The 19,851-nt window shown below is 47.1% G+C and overlaps 1 protein-coding gene across 6 annotated transcripts in view; it reads right to left on the minus strand.

Annotated features, from left to right (window-relative positions):
* Positions 1-5,939: 5,939 nt before the first annotated feature.
* TUFT1 (tuftelin 1) overlaps positions 5,940-19,851 on the minus strand; it is a 48,922-nt gene continuing 35,010 nt past the window's right edge. For 5 of the 6 annotated variants that reach the window (XM_049616276.1, XM_049616274.1, XM_049616279.1 and 2 more), the window contains 4 exons: positions 18,184-18,289; positions 16,577-16,660; positions 15,438-15,538; positions 13,304-14,868 (listed from right to left, as the gene is read on the minus strand). In XM_049616276.1, coding sequence (XP_049472233.1) covers positions 14,802-14,868; positions 15,438-15,538; positions 16,577-16,660; positions 18,184-18,289 — 358 coding nt within the window. In that variant the 3' untranslated portion in view covers positions 13,304-14,801. Of the gene's footprint in view, positions 6,213-13,303; positions 14,869-15,437; positions 15,539-16,576; positions 16,661-18,183; positions 18,290-19,851 lie in introns of those variants that run through there. The other variant, XM_049616277.1, reaches the window with a different exon arrangement.

Raw genomic sequence — 19,851 nt, forward strand, 5'->3', positions numbered from 1 at the left:
CTTAGACCCTTTCCCTCATTCTGACTCTCCTCCTCACTATTTTTCCTGTACTTTTTCCATGAAGACCACATGAAAAATTACTTTTTTGGTAAATTGAGTAACTGATTTGCAATAGTTGATCATATGTACAGACTAGAGGGTTTCTTCAAGATTCCTTTAGTTGCAAGGGACAGAAACTCAGTTCAAACCAGCTTAAGCCACAAAGAGAATCGATTGATTCACGTAACTAAGAATGACACTGGGTATCCCTGTTAACCGTAGCTGCATAACAAATCATCCCAAAACTTAGTGGCACGAAACCATCATTTTATTACGCTCACAGACCCTGCAGGTCAGGAATGCAGATAAAACACATAGAGATGACTGGTCTCAGTCCCGTGGTGCCTAGGGTTTCCCCTGAGAAGCCTTGAAAGCTAGGGTGATTTGAGGGCAGAGGTCATCTAGGAATGTTTTAGTCCTGGCAACAGAGGCTAACTGTCTGCTGGGACTTCAGCTTTTGGCCTGACTCCCATACATGGCCTCTTCATGAGGCTTCTTCTTGGCTTCTTCAAGCATGGTGAAGGTTACCAGGACCTTTCTTCCTAGTCCTCTTTCAGTACAACTGGCTCTCCCCACATCTGCGCCAAGAGCCTTTGAGACAAGGAGGCAGAGAGGAAGACTCAGAGCCAGTGAGTCACATGAGCACTTAGCACCAGCAGGTGCTGGCAGCTCTCACAAAGTCTATTTACTGACAACACATATCTACTAATATTTACTAATCCCTCAGATGTTTGCAAATGAGGCAAAGCTGTGAGGAGCTGTGCGGAGAAGCGGCAACTGGGCATCCAACCCCAACACCCATTCGTGGAGGGCCACATCTTCCACTGGAAGCTACCAAACCCCAACCCCATGTCCAATCCCTGGAGCTGAGCAGTTCTGTTACATAGACTTGAAACCCGGAGTCTCTGTTCATATTTAACCTACTCACTTCAGTCTTTTCCAAAAAACATAAAGTATGAAGATCTTCAACAGAGAGCACCCACCATTCCCTTAAATTCATGTCCCAGAGACGTGATCAGACAATTTTCTCCCTATGTGTAATATTCCATAACTAAAATAAATTCTGGGCAAATGGCCTCCATCAAGCTGTGAATGCTGTGTGCCCTCCAAAGCACAAACATTGAACATTAGCCATCAGTCCTCTTCATTTAGCTCCTGAAACCAGGCAAGTGCTCCACAGCTCCCTTCAGGGACAGCTCAATCCCTACCGTTACTCCTCCATGGCCCTGAGGGTGGGGGCAACAAGAAATTGAAGCACCAGCTCTATTGCCAGTAGGTAAGCAAGATTATCTTTCTATATAAAGTTCATATCCTTAAGTCTTGGTTCTTGGTATTCTAGAACTTTTGCAAGACTATAATCTAATGGGAACTGGCTTCTCAAGGAATCAAGGTCTATTATGTAATTGAAAGGCCCTTGGACACGTTATCTGGACCCTATGGGCTTTTGTGATGATCTGGAGTGTGATTATTGCTGATTGGAACTCTGGAGGGGATGAGCCGGTGCCAGTGCCCAGCACACCTCACCACCCTCACTGGGCTTCCTCTCCTTTCCACACCTTAAGGCACCCAGTCTGGTGCTTTTCATGCAATAGACACATGGTAATTTGGGCTATTTTCCCCTCTCAAAACAAAACAAAACAAAACAGTGTTGGCTTTTCAGAAACTTCCAGAACCAATTCTTTCCCGAGTAAGGGCTTGCTAAACATGAGCAAAAGAAACGGACACTTCTCAAGTAGCTCTAGGAAATACTACTGGTCTAACACACGAGCCTTACAAATGAGTTTTTAAAATCGCCTTTTAGCCTGCCAAACTTCTACCAGCCTGTAAAATGCTCCCAGCTCTTCTCAAAGCTCTGTCTCTGATGATGTGAGCTGTAGGCAACTTAAACGAGGACAGCGATACATTTTCAATTTTTCATAAAATATTTACTTTCCTAGAATCCAATTTCTTTTTTAGGCTTGGTCTTTTATCTTTTTGGTGCTAGACTTAATTTGCAACGCCGCTGCCTCGTCTCATCCCAACCTGGCTGGCAGCCCTTTGCTAAAGAAGTGAGTTTGGCATTCACAGCAGGAAAACTTCAGGGCCCCAGGCGAGGTTGGAGGAGAAAGCCTGCTTCTCTTCCTGTGCCCGCCACCCCCCGCCCCCCAGCCCCCCGCCGACGTGGCCACCTGCCCAGGTGCTCAAGGCCCTGCTGCTGCCCTCTGGTGGCTGCAACCTAGGGTGCGGCGGGACCTCCACTTGGCAAACAAAAAATCCTCTAATTTTCAGGTTAGCCAGCTGAGTAAATATGCTCTGAAGGCATTCCCCACAAGACCCAGGTCATTTAAAAAAAATTTTTTAATGTTTATTTTTGAGAGAGCATGTGTGCCCACGCTGAGTGCGGGAGGGGCAGGGAGAGAAGGAGACAGAGATTCTGAAGCAAGCTCTGGGCTGTCAGTGCAAAGGTGGCCGTGGGGTTCGAACCCATGAACGGGGAGACCATGACCTGAGCTGGAGTCAGATGCTCAACCAACTGAGCCATCCAAGCGCCCCAGACCCATGTCATTTTAGAGCTGGAAGGGACCCTAGTCCAGCCACCATTTTTTATGCTTTTTTAAGAGAAGGACCCCCAAAATGAGAGAGATTCCATCATTTAGCCAAGGACACATCCTAGTGAGAAAAGTAGCTTGGAATGGGACCTCCATCCTCACTGGAAGACAAGGAGGGAAGAGGAAGTTTTAGACACAATGATACCGAATTGTTGCAGACTTGGGGAGCCAGATGTGCAGAGAAATCTGGTGGGCTTCTCTCCACCTGTCAGCAACCCCCTCCCCATCTGCTACTCCCCAAGGAAAGCTGCTTTGTAAGTGCACACAGGCCTTGGATAAGGACCATCTCTTCCTTTTTGGAGCACTTTCTTATACCTAGAACACAGCATTCTGGTGTAGGAGATCTAGATTCTTGGGTTTTTTTTTTTAATGTTTATTTTTGAGAGAGAGAGTGAGAGTGAGTGGAGGAGAGGCAGAGAGAGAGGGAGACCCAGAATCTGAAACAGGCTCCAGGTTCAGAGCTGTCAGCACAGAGCCCGACGCGGGGCTCAAACCCACGGACCACAAGATCATGACCTGAGCAGAGTCCCAACCGACTGAGCCACCCAGGCACCCCCTGGAGATCTAGATTCTTGTCCAAGCTTCCACCTTGAGTCACTCACCCCCTCACCCCCACCTTTGGGCCTCGACTTCCTTACTTGTAAAGTGAGGAAGTGCTATGCCTTCTGTGGTTTCTTTTAGCAGTGCTAGTTTATGATTGTCTGTTTGCCTCTTGGCCCAAAATATCTGGTGGGACTAACGTACTGGGAGCAACTTGAGGGCAGAGTCTGTATCTCTGTTCATCCCCAAAGCTTAACTCTATACTTTTGACATATTAGATGCTCAAAAATATTTGCTAACAATAATTAGCATATTCAGTACTTGCTGTGTACCAGACACATTACACGTGATCCTTCCATATGGCCTTGTGCTGACCACCACCACACCTGTGAGGTTATAAAGCACCACACTAAGCACAAGAGCCATGGGATCAGATCGCCTATGACCACCTCCTGGTTCTACACTTCCTATCTATGCATCCCTACTCTCCGTGTATCCATTTCCTCATCTGTAAAGTGGGATTTAAATGGCAGTGCACACTGTAAGCACTCAGCAGATGTTATTAGGTAGACGTTATCATCTTGATTTTATGGATGAGTAAACTAAAGCTAGGAGAGGTTAAATAACTTTTCCAAGCCAGCATGGCCAATAAGTGACAGATCTAAGATTATAAGCAAGACCCAAAGCCCATGCTGAGTATAGGCTCCATGCTACACTAGTCACCTCTGCTAACCCAACATAAGAACAAATGAATGAATGAAATTATTCATTGTTGGTGGCAGTGCTAATAGTTGGTACTTGACTTTTCCACGGGGACTATTCCATGAGGACATGAGTATTAGTATTCAGGATGTGCCTCCTCCTTACTCCCTGGAAACAACTAAGACAGAAGATGAAAACAATTTAACAAAACAAAACAAAAGTAAAGGGCCCTCTTCAGCACAGAGGCGAATACGGGTTTCTTCTAAAGCAGTGAGGACTTCGTGAGCATGTACTATGTGGCAGTGGTAGGACCAGGCATTGTGGGGACTGGAGATACCTCTGACCTTTAAAAGCCTGCAGTCTAGTTGGGGAAACAAACCCAAGCCTGGATTATAATTTGTTTCTAATGTTCATTTATTTTTGAGAGAGACAAAGACAGAATGCGAGTGGGTTATGGGCAGAGAGGGAGACACAGAATCTGAAGCAGGCTCCAGGCTCTGAGCTGTCAGCACAGAGCTGGATGCGGGGCTCAAACTCACGAGCCATGAGATCATGACCTGAGCTGAAGTCGGACGCTCAACTGACTGAGCCACCCAGGCACCCTGCAAAGTCTGGATTATAATGTTTATGCCCCAAAATGGGGTAATGCAGATTATTTGTGTTGAGTTCAGAAAGGGAACACACAGCCCAGGCTTGAGAATTCCGGGAAGCCCTCCTGGAAGGCTTGAAGCACGAGCGACTTTCCTTGATGTTATCTTTGATTCCTTTCTATGTCCTGTGTTCAGCTGGTCAGTCACCAAGACATAACCATTCTTTCCAAACTGATTCATACCAGTCCCTTACTTTTCGGTTCCGTGGCCACTACCCCAGGTCAGTTTCTCATTACTTCATGTCTGGAGGTGCCCTAACAGTCAGCTAACCTGTCTCTTTGCCGCCAGCCTTTACCTTTTCAATCTGCATCATCCACCTCTTTGGGATTAGCCTTCATTCCAACTTCCCTTTAACCAGTATTTTTTGAGCATCTACTGGGCCAGGTACCACTCCTCTATGCACTAGGGATTTGGTGTTGAACCAGACACACAAGAAGATCCCTGCCCCCCAAGAACCTACATGCTAGTTTAAAAAAAAAAACAAAACAACTCCATTGGAGAACTGTTGCTGTCAAGATTAGAGTCCACCAGACCCACCCTATTTCCCCCTGCCTCCCCTCCCCACTACTTTCCAGGAGGACTTTTCAGCTGCACTCACTAACCCCCACACAGGCTGATTATTTCCAACTCAGGCTTTCTTCTCGCCCTTTCTCCTGGGCCTGCTTCTAACCCCACATACTGCCCCACCTCTTCTCTCACAGCACTACTCACCTCTCTCAGGTGAGCATCCACGTGTTGTTTTCCCCCCACCCACCTGACAAGACTGTAAGCTTCTGGAGGCCACAGTTCTGTTCTGGATTTGTCCGTTCTGATCTCCCTTAGCACCTGGCACAGTGCAGTGCAAATAATAGGGTTTTTTTTCTTCCTCCTCTTCTTCCTTTTTAATTCCTAACAGTAAAAACTGACATCTATAAAGCACTTTACAAAGTGTTTTCATGTAGGGCGCCTGGGTGGCTCAGTCAGTTAAGCGTCCAACTTCGGCTCAGGTCATGATCAGGTTTGTGAGTTCGAGCCCCGTGTCATGCTCTGGGCTGACAGCTCAGAGCCTGGAGCCCGCTTCAGATTCTGTGTCTCTCTCTGTCTGCTCCTCCACTGCTTGCACTCTGTCTCTCGCATTGTCTCAAAAATAAACATTAAAAAAAAAGTGTTTTCATGTACATCTTCTATAAACTGCACAATATCATTGTATCAATTATCAGTCAACATCAAATGGGTTACTAGGTCAAAAGAGAAAGGCATTCTAGGTGACAGAAATAACACCAACAGATGTACAAGGACAGGAATGGTCCCAGCCTGAGCAGAAGGCAGTATGGGAAGCAGCCTTGCTGGAGAGAAAAGAACAAACACATAGGAAACTTGGAAAATGAAGGGTCAAGGTAACAAAAACCAAACAAAAACAAATCACACGGCACTAGCATGGTAAGTGGTTCAGAGTATTTATTTCTAGTCTTTTTAGAAACATTTTTTTTCTTTTGCAAAGCTGTAGGAAGTGTCCATATAATTTTGTGTCCTACTTTTTGTCACTTAACATTCTGAGCACTGCTCCCTGATTTGACATCGTCTTCGTAAAGGCCATTTGTAGTGAATGTATAATGTTCCAGGGTAGCTGTGTCCTCACATCCTTAATCTGTCTCTGCTGTTGGACGTGTCGTTTCCCGTTTAACACTGTTACAAGAAGCACCGCAACACAACTCTTGTGCAGAGAGAAGAAATAGAATGAGTCATCTTTAGTGATACCCCTAAGTACCCTATGGACACTCACCTGAGCTTCTGGTCACCTGAGCCGGAAAGGACTGATCCTTTATTGCTTAAGCCAGTTGAACTTGCAACCCGTATTGTCATTCCATCCACCATGCTGGTCTAGCTCACTGCTGTCACCAACCCGAATCCCCGGTCCAAGTCTCCGTGCCTTACACACAGTAGGAGCCTAATAAATACACATATGGGGGCATCTGGGTGGGTCAAACAACCAACTCTTGATTTCAGTTCAGGTCATTGTGAATTCAAGTCCTAGGCCTGACAGCGCAGAGCCTGCTTGAGATTCTCTCTCTCTCCCTCTCACTCTCCCCCTCCCCTGCTCTCTCTCTCAAAATAAATAAACAAGCATTTAAAAATACATACATACAAGGGCGCCTGGGTGGCTCAGTCGGTTAAGCAACCAACTTCAGCTCAGGTCACCATCTCACGGTTCGTGAGTTCAAGCCCTGCATCGGGCTCTTTGCTGTAAGTGCAGAGCCTGCTTCAGATACTCTGTCTCCCTCCCTCTCCTCCCCTCCCCTGCCCACGTTCTCTTTCTCAAAAATAAAAATTTTTGGGGGGTGCCTGGGTGGCTTGGCCTGGGTGGTTGAGTGACCAACTTCGGCTCAGGTCATGGTCTCATGGTTTGTGGGTTCGGGCTCTGCCTCGGGCTCTGTGCTGAAAGCTCAGAGCCTGGAGCCTGCTTCAGATTCTGTGTCTTCCTTTCTCTCTGCCCCTCCCTCTGCTTGCAATCTGCCTCTCTCTCAAAAATAAATAAACATCAACAAATAAATAACATTTTAAGTTTTACATTTTTGTGAATTAAATTTTTGAGGTACAACTGACATATTCCTTCATGACCTCTAGTACTAAAATTCTAAATTGATCTCTCAGAGTTGATATTAAATTTTTTTCTAGTTTTGTTTTTTTTAATTTACATCCAAATTAGCATATAGTGCAACAATGATTTCAGGAGTAGATTCCTTAGTGCCCCTTACCCATTTAGCCCATCCCCCCTCCTACACCCCTTCCAGTGACCCTCTGTTTGTTCTCCATATTTATGAGTCTCTTATGTTTTGTCCCCCTCCCTGTTTTTATATCCTTTTTGTTTCCCTTCCCTTATGTTCATCTGTTTCATCTTTTCAAGTCTTCATATGAGTGAAGTCATATATTTGTCTTTCTCTAATTTCACTTAGCATAATACCCTTCAGTTCTATCCATGTAGTTGCAAATGGCTGTAGTTTTTCTGAAGTCAATTTATGATTTTTAATTCACTTGGAATTTAATTTGGGTGTACTGTTTAAGGATAGAATCCTTCCACCCCAAATTTTAACCAGCCGTTCAAATGCCTTTCTGCCCATAGTCCTTTTTTTGGGGTGGGGGGTGAGGGGAGAGGGGAGAGTGGCAGAGGGAGAGAAAGAGAGAGAGAGAATCTTAAATTTTTTAAAAGATGTTTATTTGTCTTTGAGAGATAAAGACAGAGTGTGAGCGTGGGAGGGGCAGAGAGAGAGGGAGACACAGAATCTGAAGCAGGCTCCAGGCTCCGAGCTGTCAGCACAGAGCCCGACCCGGGGCTCAAACTCACGAACCATGACATCATGACCTGAGCCGAAGTCAGATGCTCAACTGACTAAGCCACCCAGGTGCCCCGAGAGTGAGAGAGAGAATCTTAAGCTCCACAGTCAGTGTGGAGCCCAACACAGGGCTCAATCCCATGACCCTGGGATTATGACCCGAGCTGAAATCAAGAGTGGGGAGGCTCAATCAACTGAGACACCCAGGCACCCCTCCCCATTGTCCTTTTTTTAAAAATTTTTTTTTAATGTTTATTTATTTTTGAGAGAGACAGAGACAAATGCGAGTGGGTTAGGGGCAGAGAGAGAGGGAGACACAGGATCCAAAGCAGGATCCAGGCTCTGAGCTGTCAGCACAGAGCCCGACGCCGGGCCTGAACTCACAAGCTGTGAGATCATGACCTGAGCCAAGGATGCTCAACTGACTGAGCCACCCAGGTGCTCCCCCCGCCCCCCACATTGTCCTTTTTAAATGCTAAATAAAATTGGGTCTGTTTTCACCTAGCCAGTCTGCTAAATTGATGTACAAGCTGTATCATGATTTACTGTCTGCCAAGGCTAATCCTCCTCCCAATCAAGCACTGTTTTCAATGTTTTCTTTACTATCTCCCCTGTTTACTCTTCCAGATAAATTTTAAAATAATTATATCCGATTCTAAAAGGACTCTATTGGGATTTTCACTGTAATTACACAAAGCCCAAAATTAAATTAAGAAAGAATTGACATCTTTACAGTTTTACTTTTGCCATCTGGGGAGGTTTTTCTTCATTGACTTTTCCTGTATTTCTCCACAAAATTTGGTCATTGTCCTCACGTCGATCATTGACATTTCCAAATAAGGTGATTCCTAGGTATATTGTATTTCAGGGTGTTTTCCAAACAGGCTATTACCAGTGTCTGCGGGGAAACTTGCCGACTGGACCTAATCTCTCCTTGTCAATGCATTCTTTCTGTTCCTTGGCTGTCTCCCCCCAAAGCCACCCACAGATTTGAGCTCTGCCCTTTGGGGCCAGATGGAGAACTGCCCCTCCTCCCATGGAACACATGTTCATCTCTGGAGACTGTCCTGTTTCCCATCAGCCTTTTTTTTTTTTTTTTTTTTTTTGGTCCTGCTGAATAACCCCAGCTGGTAGGATGAAACTAGTATTGGGGAAAGATTCCAATGATGGTGGTAAGGAGGATGGGCTTGGGGTAGATTAGACTATAAGGTAGGGGAGCAGCAGGCACTGGCTTCTGCAGTAATCCAGACTTCAAGACTGGCTGAGACAAGGTTGTGGACACAGAAGGGGAAAGTCTGAGGGATTTTTCACATGAGGAAACATCAGGACGTGTTGGCCACTGGACACAAGAGACAAATGGAAAGAAGGGTCAAGATGGCTTTAAAGTCTCTAGCCTGAATCACTGAAGAGAGGGACTCTCTTTACAAAGAGAAAGTGAATAGGGGAGAGATTTTGGAAGGGAGTCTATTTCTGTCCTCCTGACCCTGGGATTACAATATATCCAAGGAAAGAGGTCTGTCCTATATACCAGTTGTGAGGTGTGTGTATATATGTGTATATATACACACACATACATATATACATACACACACACACATACTCACAGTTCCTGGCACAGAGCTCCTAAAACGCTTATAATGTCCTAAGTGATAAGAGCATGGGAACATTTCTTGTTCTAAAATTTGTCTTGGCCCCTGATTTCTAATGCAGAGCTCCTGAAACCTTTGTGAATTCCTAAGTGATGAGAGCATCAGCAACATCTTTGGTCCTAGTGAGGCAACTCTGGGCAGGCCCCTGGATAAGGCGAGAGCCTGGAAATGGAGTTAAGAATTGATCGTGCCTATGTGGGAAAGCCTCCGTGAAATCTCACCAGCATGGGGTCCCACGAGCTCCCAGGCTGGCAAACGCATGTACACCCGGAGGGTGACGCACCCCAGCTCCATGGGGACAGATGCTTCTGCAGTCAGGACCTTCCCAGACCTCACCCTAGGTATCTCTTCATCATCTGCATCCTTTATCATGTCCTGTAATCAACTGGTAAACTTAAATGTTTCCGAGTTCTGTGATCCACTCTAGCAAATTAATCAAAGCCAAGGAAAGGGTTGTGGGAACCTCCAATTTGTATCCAAGTCAGACAGAAGTAGTGGGAGCCTGGGGGCCTGCTACTTGTGATTGGCATCTGAAGTTGGGGACAGGCTTGTGGACGGAGCTTTTACCCTGAGGGATCTGACGCTATCTCCAGGTAGGTGGTGTCAGAAGGGAGTTAAATTGTAGGACACCCAGCTGGTGTCCTCAGTGGCTTGGTGTGGGGAAAATCTCACACTTTTGGTGACCAGTAGCATCAGAAGTGACGTGTCCTGTGTGAGCAGTAGAGTAGAAAGACAGATGGAAAACTGAGTTGTTTCTAAACAGCAGTGTTTTTCAAATTTGTCCCCCCACAACAGTATGTTTTACGTAGGCCAACTCACACAAACAGAGAGAGACACAGCACCCAGAATACCAATGACAGGAAGGAAAGGCCTAGGCATGTAAGCAGCACTGAACGGGTAGATAAGTGATGAGCATTGGTTTTTCACCCCTCCGCTGGCTGAGATCCTGTGGTCTATGATTTGGCAACCAACCCCTTGTCAGGAAATTAATTATCCTGTCACCATCTAGCCTCAGTCCCATGTCCCAGAAGGCTCCAGGAAAAGACAGATTCCAGTAGAAAGGCCACACACATTTTAGAGTTCAAAAAAGGTCTCACCACCAACCTGCAGAGCGCGTGGAGCTAGAAATGACTCACCTGTAAAAAAACATCTCCTTTGTCCTTAGCCTGGAGGAAGAGGGTCTAGAGAATATTTAGGTCTCCAACTTTCAGTTTCAAGGCCATGGTGCTTAGAACTGGGGCAGGGAAGCTAGGACACAATTTCTCCTTATAAAGCCAGAATGCTAAATCAAAGCATGGAAAAGAGGCCAAGGGCTCTGGGCTAACATCTGCTGTTGGGTCAGAGCCTGAACAAGCTCAGACCCAAGCCCCGGCACGTGTGGCTCTGAGGGATGAGGGAGCCCAGGGGACTAGTAGAGGCCCCATACAAAACAGCAATACATACTGAAGAGTTCACTGAAGAGGAAAAGCTGTTTTGGAACCCCAAGGGACATTGCCCTCCTCAGTCAAATTAAGTTGCTTTAAGCCATATCATAGCAGAGCATCTTTCCAAGGTAAATCTTAGAACATTTCGTAAAGATTCAATTTTTTAAAAATGTTTATTATTTATTCTTGAGAGAGAGAATGAGAGATGGAGTGCAAGCAGGGGAGGGGGAGAGAGAGAGGGAGACAAAGAATCCGAAGCAGGCTCCAGGCTCTGAGCTGTCTGTCAGCACAGAGCCTGACACGTGGCTCGAACTCAAGAACTACAAGATCATGACCTGAGCTGAAGTCTGACGCTCAACCGACCGAGCCACCCAAGCACCCCAAAAGATTTAAAAGATTAAATAGAGATGAAAATGTGCCAATCAACTTTGCGCTTTAGAAATTTAGTTTTAGGGGTGCGTGGGTGGCTCATCAGTTAAGTGTCCAACTCTTGATTTCGGCTCAGGTCAGTGGTCTCAAGGTTCGTGAATTTGAGCCCCCCATTGGGCTCTGCTCTGACATCATGGAGCCTGCTCAGGATTCTGTCTCCCTCCTTCTCCAAGTAAACTTAAAAAATAAACTTCATGAAAAAAAAAAAAAAAGAAATTCAGTTATTAAAGTTGCCGTGGGCAGGGGGATGGGGGAAATACGTGATGGGGATTAAGGAGGGCACTTGTTCTGATGAGTACTGGGTGATGTATGGAAGTGTTGAATCACTGTATTGTACGCTGAAACTATTATATTGTATGTTAACTGGAATTTCAATAAAACTATAACTAACTAAATATTTAAAGAGTTGCCATGCACCTCATGGTTGAAATACCATGTCCCTCTCAGACTTTTCTGTTTGCATTAGGGGACACATGAAGAGACGCAGGAACAGTGGCCCTTTTCAGGAGGCAAGGAGTGCTCCTACGACCTTCCTTTCTCACGTTGGGGCCGACGCGGCAGGTCTGCAGGGAGCTGGCTGCCGCTGGCTGCGTGTCCAGCCGGCTCTTAGCACCCAGCTCAAAGAAACAGGCCTTCGTGGCAAAGGTCCCGGGCAGGCAGACTCCATCTTCCCTCCACAAAACATTCAAGCAGCACAGAGCTGCCTTACAAGTGACATAACAGGCAGAAATCAGGAGCAGCTTGTTCACCACGCCCTTCTTCAGGCTCCAGTCCCTGCTCTCCACTGAAAAGGTCGCCAAGATAGAAATGACATTTCCCTCCACTACTTCCTCTTCCCATAGACCCTCCTTAGTCTTTGGAACAAGCCCCTGCTCCTTTCAGAGATGATACCACTAGACCGTGGCAAATACACAGCAGGGGCATGTTTCTGCCCTGGTTCTAGTCTCCAGACCACTTCATTATCTCCAACCCAAGTCTCCGCTCATCCCACCAAGCCTTCGAGGCCTGGGTTGAGAGCCTCCCTTTCCTGTATGGCAGTACACTCACTCCTGCCTTCCAGCCTTGCGAGTCTTGGCGCCATAAGCAGCCCCACCCTGCTTCTACCCTCTTCATATTCTGTGAACAAGCACAGTCTAGCTATACCCATGCCAAGCAAGGCTGCCAAAGATAGACGAGAGCCCTGGGCTGCCAGAAGACAAACCCAGGTCTGGAATGGAAGGCTTCCAACGCATTCTGAAACCTGGAGTGTGAATTAGCTGACGAGCAGAAAGGGGAAGGACAGTCCGAAGAAAAAAAATTTCCATTCTTTCCATTGAAGGAGAAAGGAAAGCTAGAAGGAAGTGGCCAGGGATAAAGGGGGCTGTATTTCCAGTTTTTTTGGTCTAGAAAAGATTCATGTAAATTTAGCTATGCCCCGGGGCGGAAGGGGGGGTTGTACATTCAACAGCATTCTTAGCATAAAGGAAAAAAAAAAAAGATCATCGCACTAATTGAATGAGAGAGAGCCCAGAGCAAGCCAGAAACGAGACCCTTGAACAGCTGCAGTCAGCATTTCCAGAGTGCCTGCTATTTCTGCAAAGGACCTAGAGTTGCTCCCATTTCCTCCAGTGCTGGTTGGTGAATCTCTAAGTAATGATAGGGCCTCTGCCGTAACCACTTCTTCTCCAGTCAAGGAGGAAACACACTGGCCAAGCTTAGGGGGTCCCACCAGGCCACCACCCCAGATAGGGTCGAAGTTAGGGGCCACCTCCAATAATGAAGACCCAGACCATGAAACGGAGCTGCTTAAGGGGGACATTCTAACTCCTCTGAATGCCACAAAGTCCTTCAGTGTTTGGATTGTCTGCACCACACCTTCCAGATGTGACAGCGGGGTGCCCATCTTTCACAGACACTAAAACCATCCTCTTTCTTCCTCCCAGAAAAGTGCTGGGGGGGGGGGGGGGGGGGAACAGACCAGCAGCTCAAAGAGACACATTAACATATTTTATTCAATTAGCCATACAAAGAATATGCCACAGGAAAAAAAAACATCAGAACTGGAAGGGCCCATGGAGTCCATCTGATCTGAGCCCCCCTGGTTTTACAAATGAGAAAAGTGAACGCATAACACCTGGACAGCGCTGGTACACCAGCCCAGTCCTGATACACAGAAACACACACAAGTTCAGCCTTCTGGCTTTGAGCCAGCTAGAACCACAAGACTTGATCCATGTTTATCTTTAATGTTTCTGTGCCCTATAGTACCACATCCTGATACTTATCTCCTTCTTGAGGCTGCAGGAAGAGCCTTAAAATTTGGTGAGGGTCAGGGTCATTCAGAGCCAGGAAAACTGACCAATTGTGGAGCAGAGGGTGCAGAGCATTTAGGGGAAGAATTTAATCCCTCCCCCAAAGACTTCCGATCACCCTTTCTCCCAAAAGGCATACGCTAAGACTCCAACGCCTCAGGGCAAATTTGCTTGCCTTTCTGAGGTTCAGATCATGTTTCCAGGAAGAAGGGAAAGAAGCAGGTAGAAGAAAAAGAGGAAAAGATTTATTCTGAAATTAACAAGTCCAGCGGGAACACATTTTTCCCCAGGGTGGAACAAATCCAAACACCGCAAGAGAAGGCTGTAAAACTCTGGTATTAAATCAATTGTGAGATGTAAAGGAAAAACACCAATAACTTAGCAAAATAAATACAATGAGAGCTTCGCTGAGATTGATGTAACCCAGTGAAAACAGTTTTTAGGCTCCTGAGTCAAGAAGACTGAGGTCTACCTGGCACCGCGTCTTAGGGGAAAACCCTAAGACATGCTGGGACCCTTCCCAGCAGACAGAAGTCACTTGCAACTATCTGTGGCCCTACAGAATCTTTACACTAAAAGTTATTCCCGGAATGTACATTTCCTTCTCCCAGGAAGACAAGGCTGGCCAAAGCTGAGGCTCACTGACTCTGCTCAGGCCTTGACAGGTCACCCGTGTCTATCTGTAGGAGGCCCGGGTCAGCAGTGGAACAAGTAGAAAAACAAACAATGTGTTGCTAACAATGGATCTGTGTTTGCAGAGGGAACTTCATTCCCCCAGGACACCCTCCAATCGCTGTGGACATCTGTGCCTCCAGCTTGTAGGGCTGAGGCAAATCTTGTCACCTCCCCTGACTCTGGGGCAGCTGAACTCCAGTCTACAAGAGAAGGGAGGTTCTGCTACAGAGAAATAATACTACAGGGATAAGGATACTGCCCTGGCCCTTGCCGGCAGGACAGCATCCTCCAAAAGGCTGCAGTGTCCCCAGGAGGTGCTTGTCCTCTGTCCACCCAGCATCCAGGGGTCAGGAGTTTAGAAACAGTGGGACACATGAACCCCAAGCCTCGAGTGCAGCCAGGGATCAGTCAGGAAGTCAAAGTTGGGGCTAACGGCCTACAGGGGTGGTGGGCTTCTCCGCAGGCAAGAGGCAGCAGCAACAGCGGCATCTGGCTCCTTCCGCTCATGTTTCCACCACTCGGATAAGAGGCATGGGCTTATTAGGGCTGGGGGGCTTGGATATCCTCACGCTGAAAGAAAGTGGGAAACGCTGAGTGCTTCATGTTGCCTGCCCTGCACACAGCCACCCCCCACATTCGCCTCTAGGGTTCCACACTCCAGTGTTGGCTGATCTCTTGGTTCTAATGCCTTGAACCACTGACCGTCAGCACCGTCTGAGAAAAGATGAGGAGAGCGGAAGTACTGCTTGGGGGCGGGGTAATAAGAAAACAAGGAGCAGTTACACAGCTGAGAGGTGGGGACAGCGGTGGTTCTGGTTTTTTTCAAAGTGTGCGATCTTTTCGTGAATCTCTTGGAAACAGAAGCCCTCTCCCTAGAAGTAATGTACTCATTATACACTCATGACTTTTACAAACAATTTCAGGGGGTCCATTCACATCTAGAGGCTGTTCATGGACCTCCTTGGGGTTGTGCTATCAGGCTCTCCGCCGATCTGGGTGGAGAATGGCTCTGGTGGAGAACAGGTAAAATTAGAGACCAAGAGCCTAAGATGGATTCACAAAAGCCTCTCCCTGGCCTCAGCACTGTCCTCACTTGCCTCACTTCCTCCCTGGGCCCCACTGCGTGCATGCCCACTCACCTGCCCAGGCTCTCCGTCTTGGCCCAGGTCTGGGTGCTGAAGTTGCCATGACTGACCTGTTTTTCTATCAGGTGTTCCATCCGGTCATGCATCTCTAAATTCTGTAATACGAGTTGTGCAGTCAGCGTTGGCCATTTTCTGGCTTGTCACGTGTGACATTTAACTAGATCATTATGCTCTCCCCACCTGTTTGTGCTACTGTGACAGCCACCCTGACCCTGCGTGCCACCACCGGCATGCCCTCTTCCCCCTTAACCCCCATTTTCACCACTCCGGATCGCCCTCATCCCGCTGTTCTTGATCCTACCTCCCTCCTTCAAGAACTGTGTGAAACACTGATCGTCCCCTGCTGTCCTTCCTATACATTTCCTGTATACCATTTCTTGTAGCCACTTGAGATATTTACTTGCCTTTTGTTGACATGCATTTATATAAGATATTCTTGGGTCTTTGTTTTTTCACTATTGAAGTATAGTTGACACACAAGGCTACCTTAGTTTTAGGTGTAAAACACAGTAACTCCACAACTCTACCTGCTACATTATACTCATCATACAATGTTATTACAGTAACACTGACTATACTCCTTATACTATAAGGTCTTTTTTTTTTAACATATTTTATCTCTAAATCTAGAGTGCGAATTCTGGAGATAAACAACCCAGGCTCCCGTTTTTTTTTTTATATCTCCACTGCAAAGGACCTTCACACAGAGCCTGAAAAGCAATCTTCAGGTAGTCTGCAGGCAGGAAGGGTTCTGAGGAAAGGCGGAAATTAGACTAAGAACTTATGAGCGGATCAAGACCATCACTTTAGGCATGGAGAAGACTCCTCCTACGGAAAGCCCCCTGCTTCACAGCCCAGCTCTACTGTCAGCTCCTTTGCTCAGCTCATGGCGCGGGGCTCACACCGTGATGACGCACCCCTCTGGAGTAGGGACAGCTCTTACCGGTGTGACTCCCTGAAGGTTCTCAGAAAACACTTGACTTGGCTGAACTGAACATCAACGGCCATCCCAGATACTCACTTCCGAGCAGGCAGCCAGACAGGACGAAGACCCCTCCAGAATCTCTCCCTCCCTAGGTACAGTCCTGTCTTCAAGAGCCTGCTCCCTTCCCAGGGCTGCTCAGGGCACACACCTCTGCTTCCAGGTAGGCGATTTTCTCCTTGAGCTCCTGGATGGTGCTGTCCTTTGACTGGACCACAGCTTTTGAATTCTGGAGCTGCAAAGATGTGGGGGACCATGGGGCTCATTTTGAAATGACTCAGTACATACTCATCGAACTTCACCCTGCTACTGGGGAGCCAGCAGAGACATAAGGCAGTCTTTTGCACCTCTCCCATGACTTGCTTAGCTTGCTTGCTTTCTTTCTTTCTTTCTTTCTTTCTCTCTCTCTCTCTCTCTTTCTTTTTTTCTTTCTTAATGTTTATTTTATTTTTGAGAGAGAGAGCGAGCACAAGCAGGGGAGGGGCAGAGGAAGAGGGGAACAGAGAATCTGAAGCAGGCTTGGCACTGACAGCAGACAGCCAATGTGGGGCTCGAACTTGTGAACTGCAAGACCATGACCCGAGCTGAAGTCGGACACTTAACCAACTGAGCCACCCAGGCGCCACTTGCTTTTCTATAAAAGCCTCATTTCAGTCAATATTGAGCTCTTGATTATCCCAGGTGTGTGTGTGTGGGGGGGGGGGTTGTGGCGAGGAGAACACCACTCTGATGATCCCAAATCATAAATGGCTCAAAACCCATTCCATTTGATGTTGGGGAATACAAATTACTTATTCATTCAAGAAATATTTGGGGGCGCCTGGGTGACTCAGTCGGTTGAGCCTCTAACTCTGGATTTTAGCTCAGGTCTTGATCTCAGGGCCGTGAGTTCAAGCCCTGTGTTGGGCTCTGCGCTGGGCATGAAGCCTACTTAAAAAAAAAACAATTGTCGAGGCCTTACTGTGTGACAGGCTCTGTCCTAGACACTGGGAAGGAGTAATGAACTAACCAGAAAAATCCTGGCCCTAATGGAGCAGACATGCAGCAAATTCATCCTCCCAGTTAGGGGGTTTTAAGTTCTCAAAACAATTCCACAAAATGGCACATCTTTTTTTTTTTTTTTTTAATTATAATTTTTTTTTAATGTTTATTTATTTTTGAGAGTGACAGAGACAGAATGTGAGTAGGTTGGGGCAGAGAGAGGGAGGCACAGAATCTGAAGCAGGCTGCAAGCTGTCAGCACAGAGCCTGACGTGGAGCTCGAGTGCACGAGCTGTGAGATCATGACCTGAGCCGAAGTCGGATGCTCAGCAGAATGAGCCACCCAGGCGCCCCGCAAAATGGCACATCCTGACTGTGCTACCCTAAAGCTCAGGTAGGGGAAGGCAGAAAATCTGCCATGAGGTACAAAGGTTGATAATCCACACACAGATAAGTGAGTATATTGTGACTTAATTATTCATTTACCAGCACTCTTCAAGGTGTACGAGTGACAAGCCTCTTCCTTTTTTCCCCATTGGAAAGCAGAAGGCAAATGACCAAAATCAAAGGGGAAAGATGGGAGAAAAGCGAATCCCAATCATTCAAACCTCGTAATTGGTAGCCGTAAATGTTTTATGGGACATGTAGGAATATAAACCAGGCTCCCCAGGAGAATGAACAGCAAAAGTGTGGATGTGACAGGAAACCGGGGTTGAGTTTCATGTGGTGACCTCCCAAGGGGGCAGCTGAAGCCGCAGAAGACCAGACCCTGCTTACCTGCTCTATCATCTGCCGGACTTTCCGCTGCTGGCTCTTGAGCATATCATCTAAGTGGTGGATCTTCTCCCGCAGGCCGGCCACTTCCTTTTCCAGGTTAGCCACCCTGGGGATCAAGACCAGGAAGCTGAGGCAGAGGGAAAAGATGCTTTCTCTCTACCCAGGCACAGGGACAACCTCAGGCTTGGGGGCTTCCATGAACTGGGTTCCCTCTGCCCAACTCCCTGGTGCTCTGCCATGAGGACGAGGTGCAGGGACACCTTGGAAGGGCACAGCAGAGGTGCCACTAGAGATCAGCTAGGAAGCTCAGCAAGGGGAGGTTACACAGGAAAGCTCCAGATGGCACAACTAGAACCGACAGGTAGATGTCCAGGGAAGCAGTCCTTATGACAACACAGGATGGACTTGCTCAGCATGAAAGCTGCCGGAAAGTGGACTGCCTCAGGTGTGAGGAGCTCCTCATTCCTGGAAAGATTCAGGTGGGAGATGTGTGTTCCTAAATCTCCTGATTCCCAGACATTGCTGTTTCCTCTGCCTCTTCTAAATTGGTCCAAGATCCCCAGAGGTCAGGCGACTGGGCAGGGTGTCTAGGAGTTCAGGCCTCTGAGGGTGGGGGTGGGGTACCATACAATCCGAGCCCCCTCACATCCTCCCTTCGCCTCAAACAATCTGAGCCACCCTCAGCTCTCCAGTACCCTATTTCTCAGGCTCTTTTTATTGAGAAAATCAGCCTTTATGATGCATAGCTATCGTTGCCATTCCCAAGCCTCTGTTTTGGATTATCTGGGTCTTTTTTGTTTTTCCTGCTGCTTCCTCTCAATTGCCTACCCACGAGCACCACTGAGAAAGACGGAGTGCTGAGTAATTTAAAACAATTCTATGAAATCGAGCCCAAAGGAGGCTACAATAAAACGTCTGCAATTTTCCATGCCCAGACTAGTAAACCTAGAGGTTATTCCTCCAGGTTAGAAGAGACTATGTCCCCCGCTGACTGAGGGGCCCAAGAAGGCAAGGATCATGTCTTAACAGACATGGAAGTCCTTGGAAGGCCTTCCAGGTGATGGCTGTTGAACTTAAAAAGATCCAACTTATACCATGGAGAATAGACCCCATATGCTGATGTTAATTAACTTTGATTTATCATTTGAGATCTTATTTATTAATTGCCAGCAGCATAAAGAGTTTCCAAATTCTTAAATGTCCAGAATGACCCAAACTTTGCCCTGTAGGTTTCACTAGTCTGGGGCCTCTGATCCCCTGTGATCAGAGGGAATTTGTAAAACCCTCTAACTTGGAGTGGAAAGGATCCCAGAGATCCCCTACATGCTGCTGCTGACAGGTGGGTCTCAGTTTGAGCTTCAAGTGACAGGACGTTCAGCATCTCTTCACGAGGCTGTTCATTGTATCTCTCAATGAAATGACGAGTGAGGAAGTTACTTGATTTTACCCTCAAATAATTTACCGTTGTTCTCCATTCTGGGGGGAGGGAACTGTGGAGCCATAACACCACATCTATACCCCGTGTGAAAAGCGGTGGAATAACGTGCCATGGCGAACAGCAGGTGTTTTACCAGCTTACTTGACCTTGGCTCTGACACCATGAAAGCATTTTCTTTAGTTCCTACTCCACAGAAAATGAACTCCCCAGAGATGGCAGCCTCCCAAACA

The sequence above is a fragment of the Panthera uncia genome (assembly GCF_023721935.1).
Source record: "Panthera uncia isolate 11264 chromosome C1 unlocalized genomic scaffold, Puncia_PCG_1.0 HiC_scaffold_4, whole genome shotgun sequence".
NCBI classification, from domain to species: Eukaryota; Metazoa; Chordata; class Mammalia; order Carnivora; family Felidae; genus Panthera; species Panthera uncia.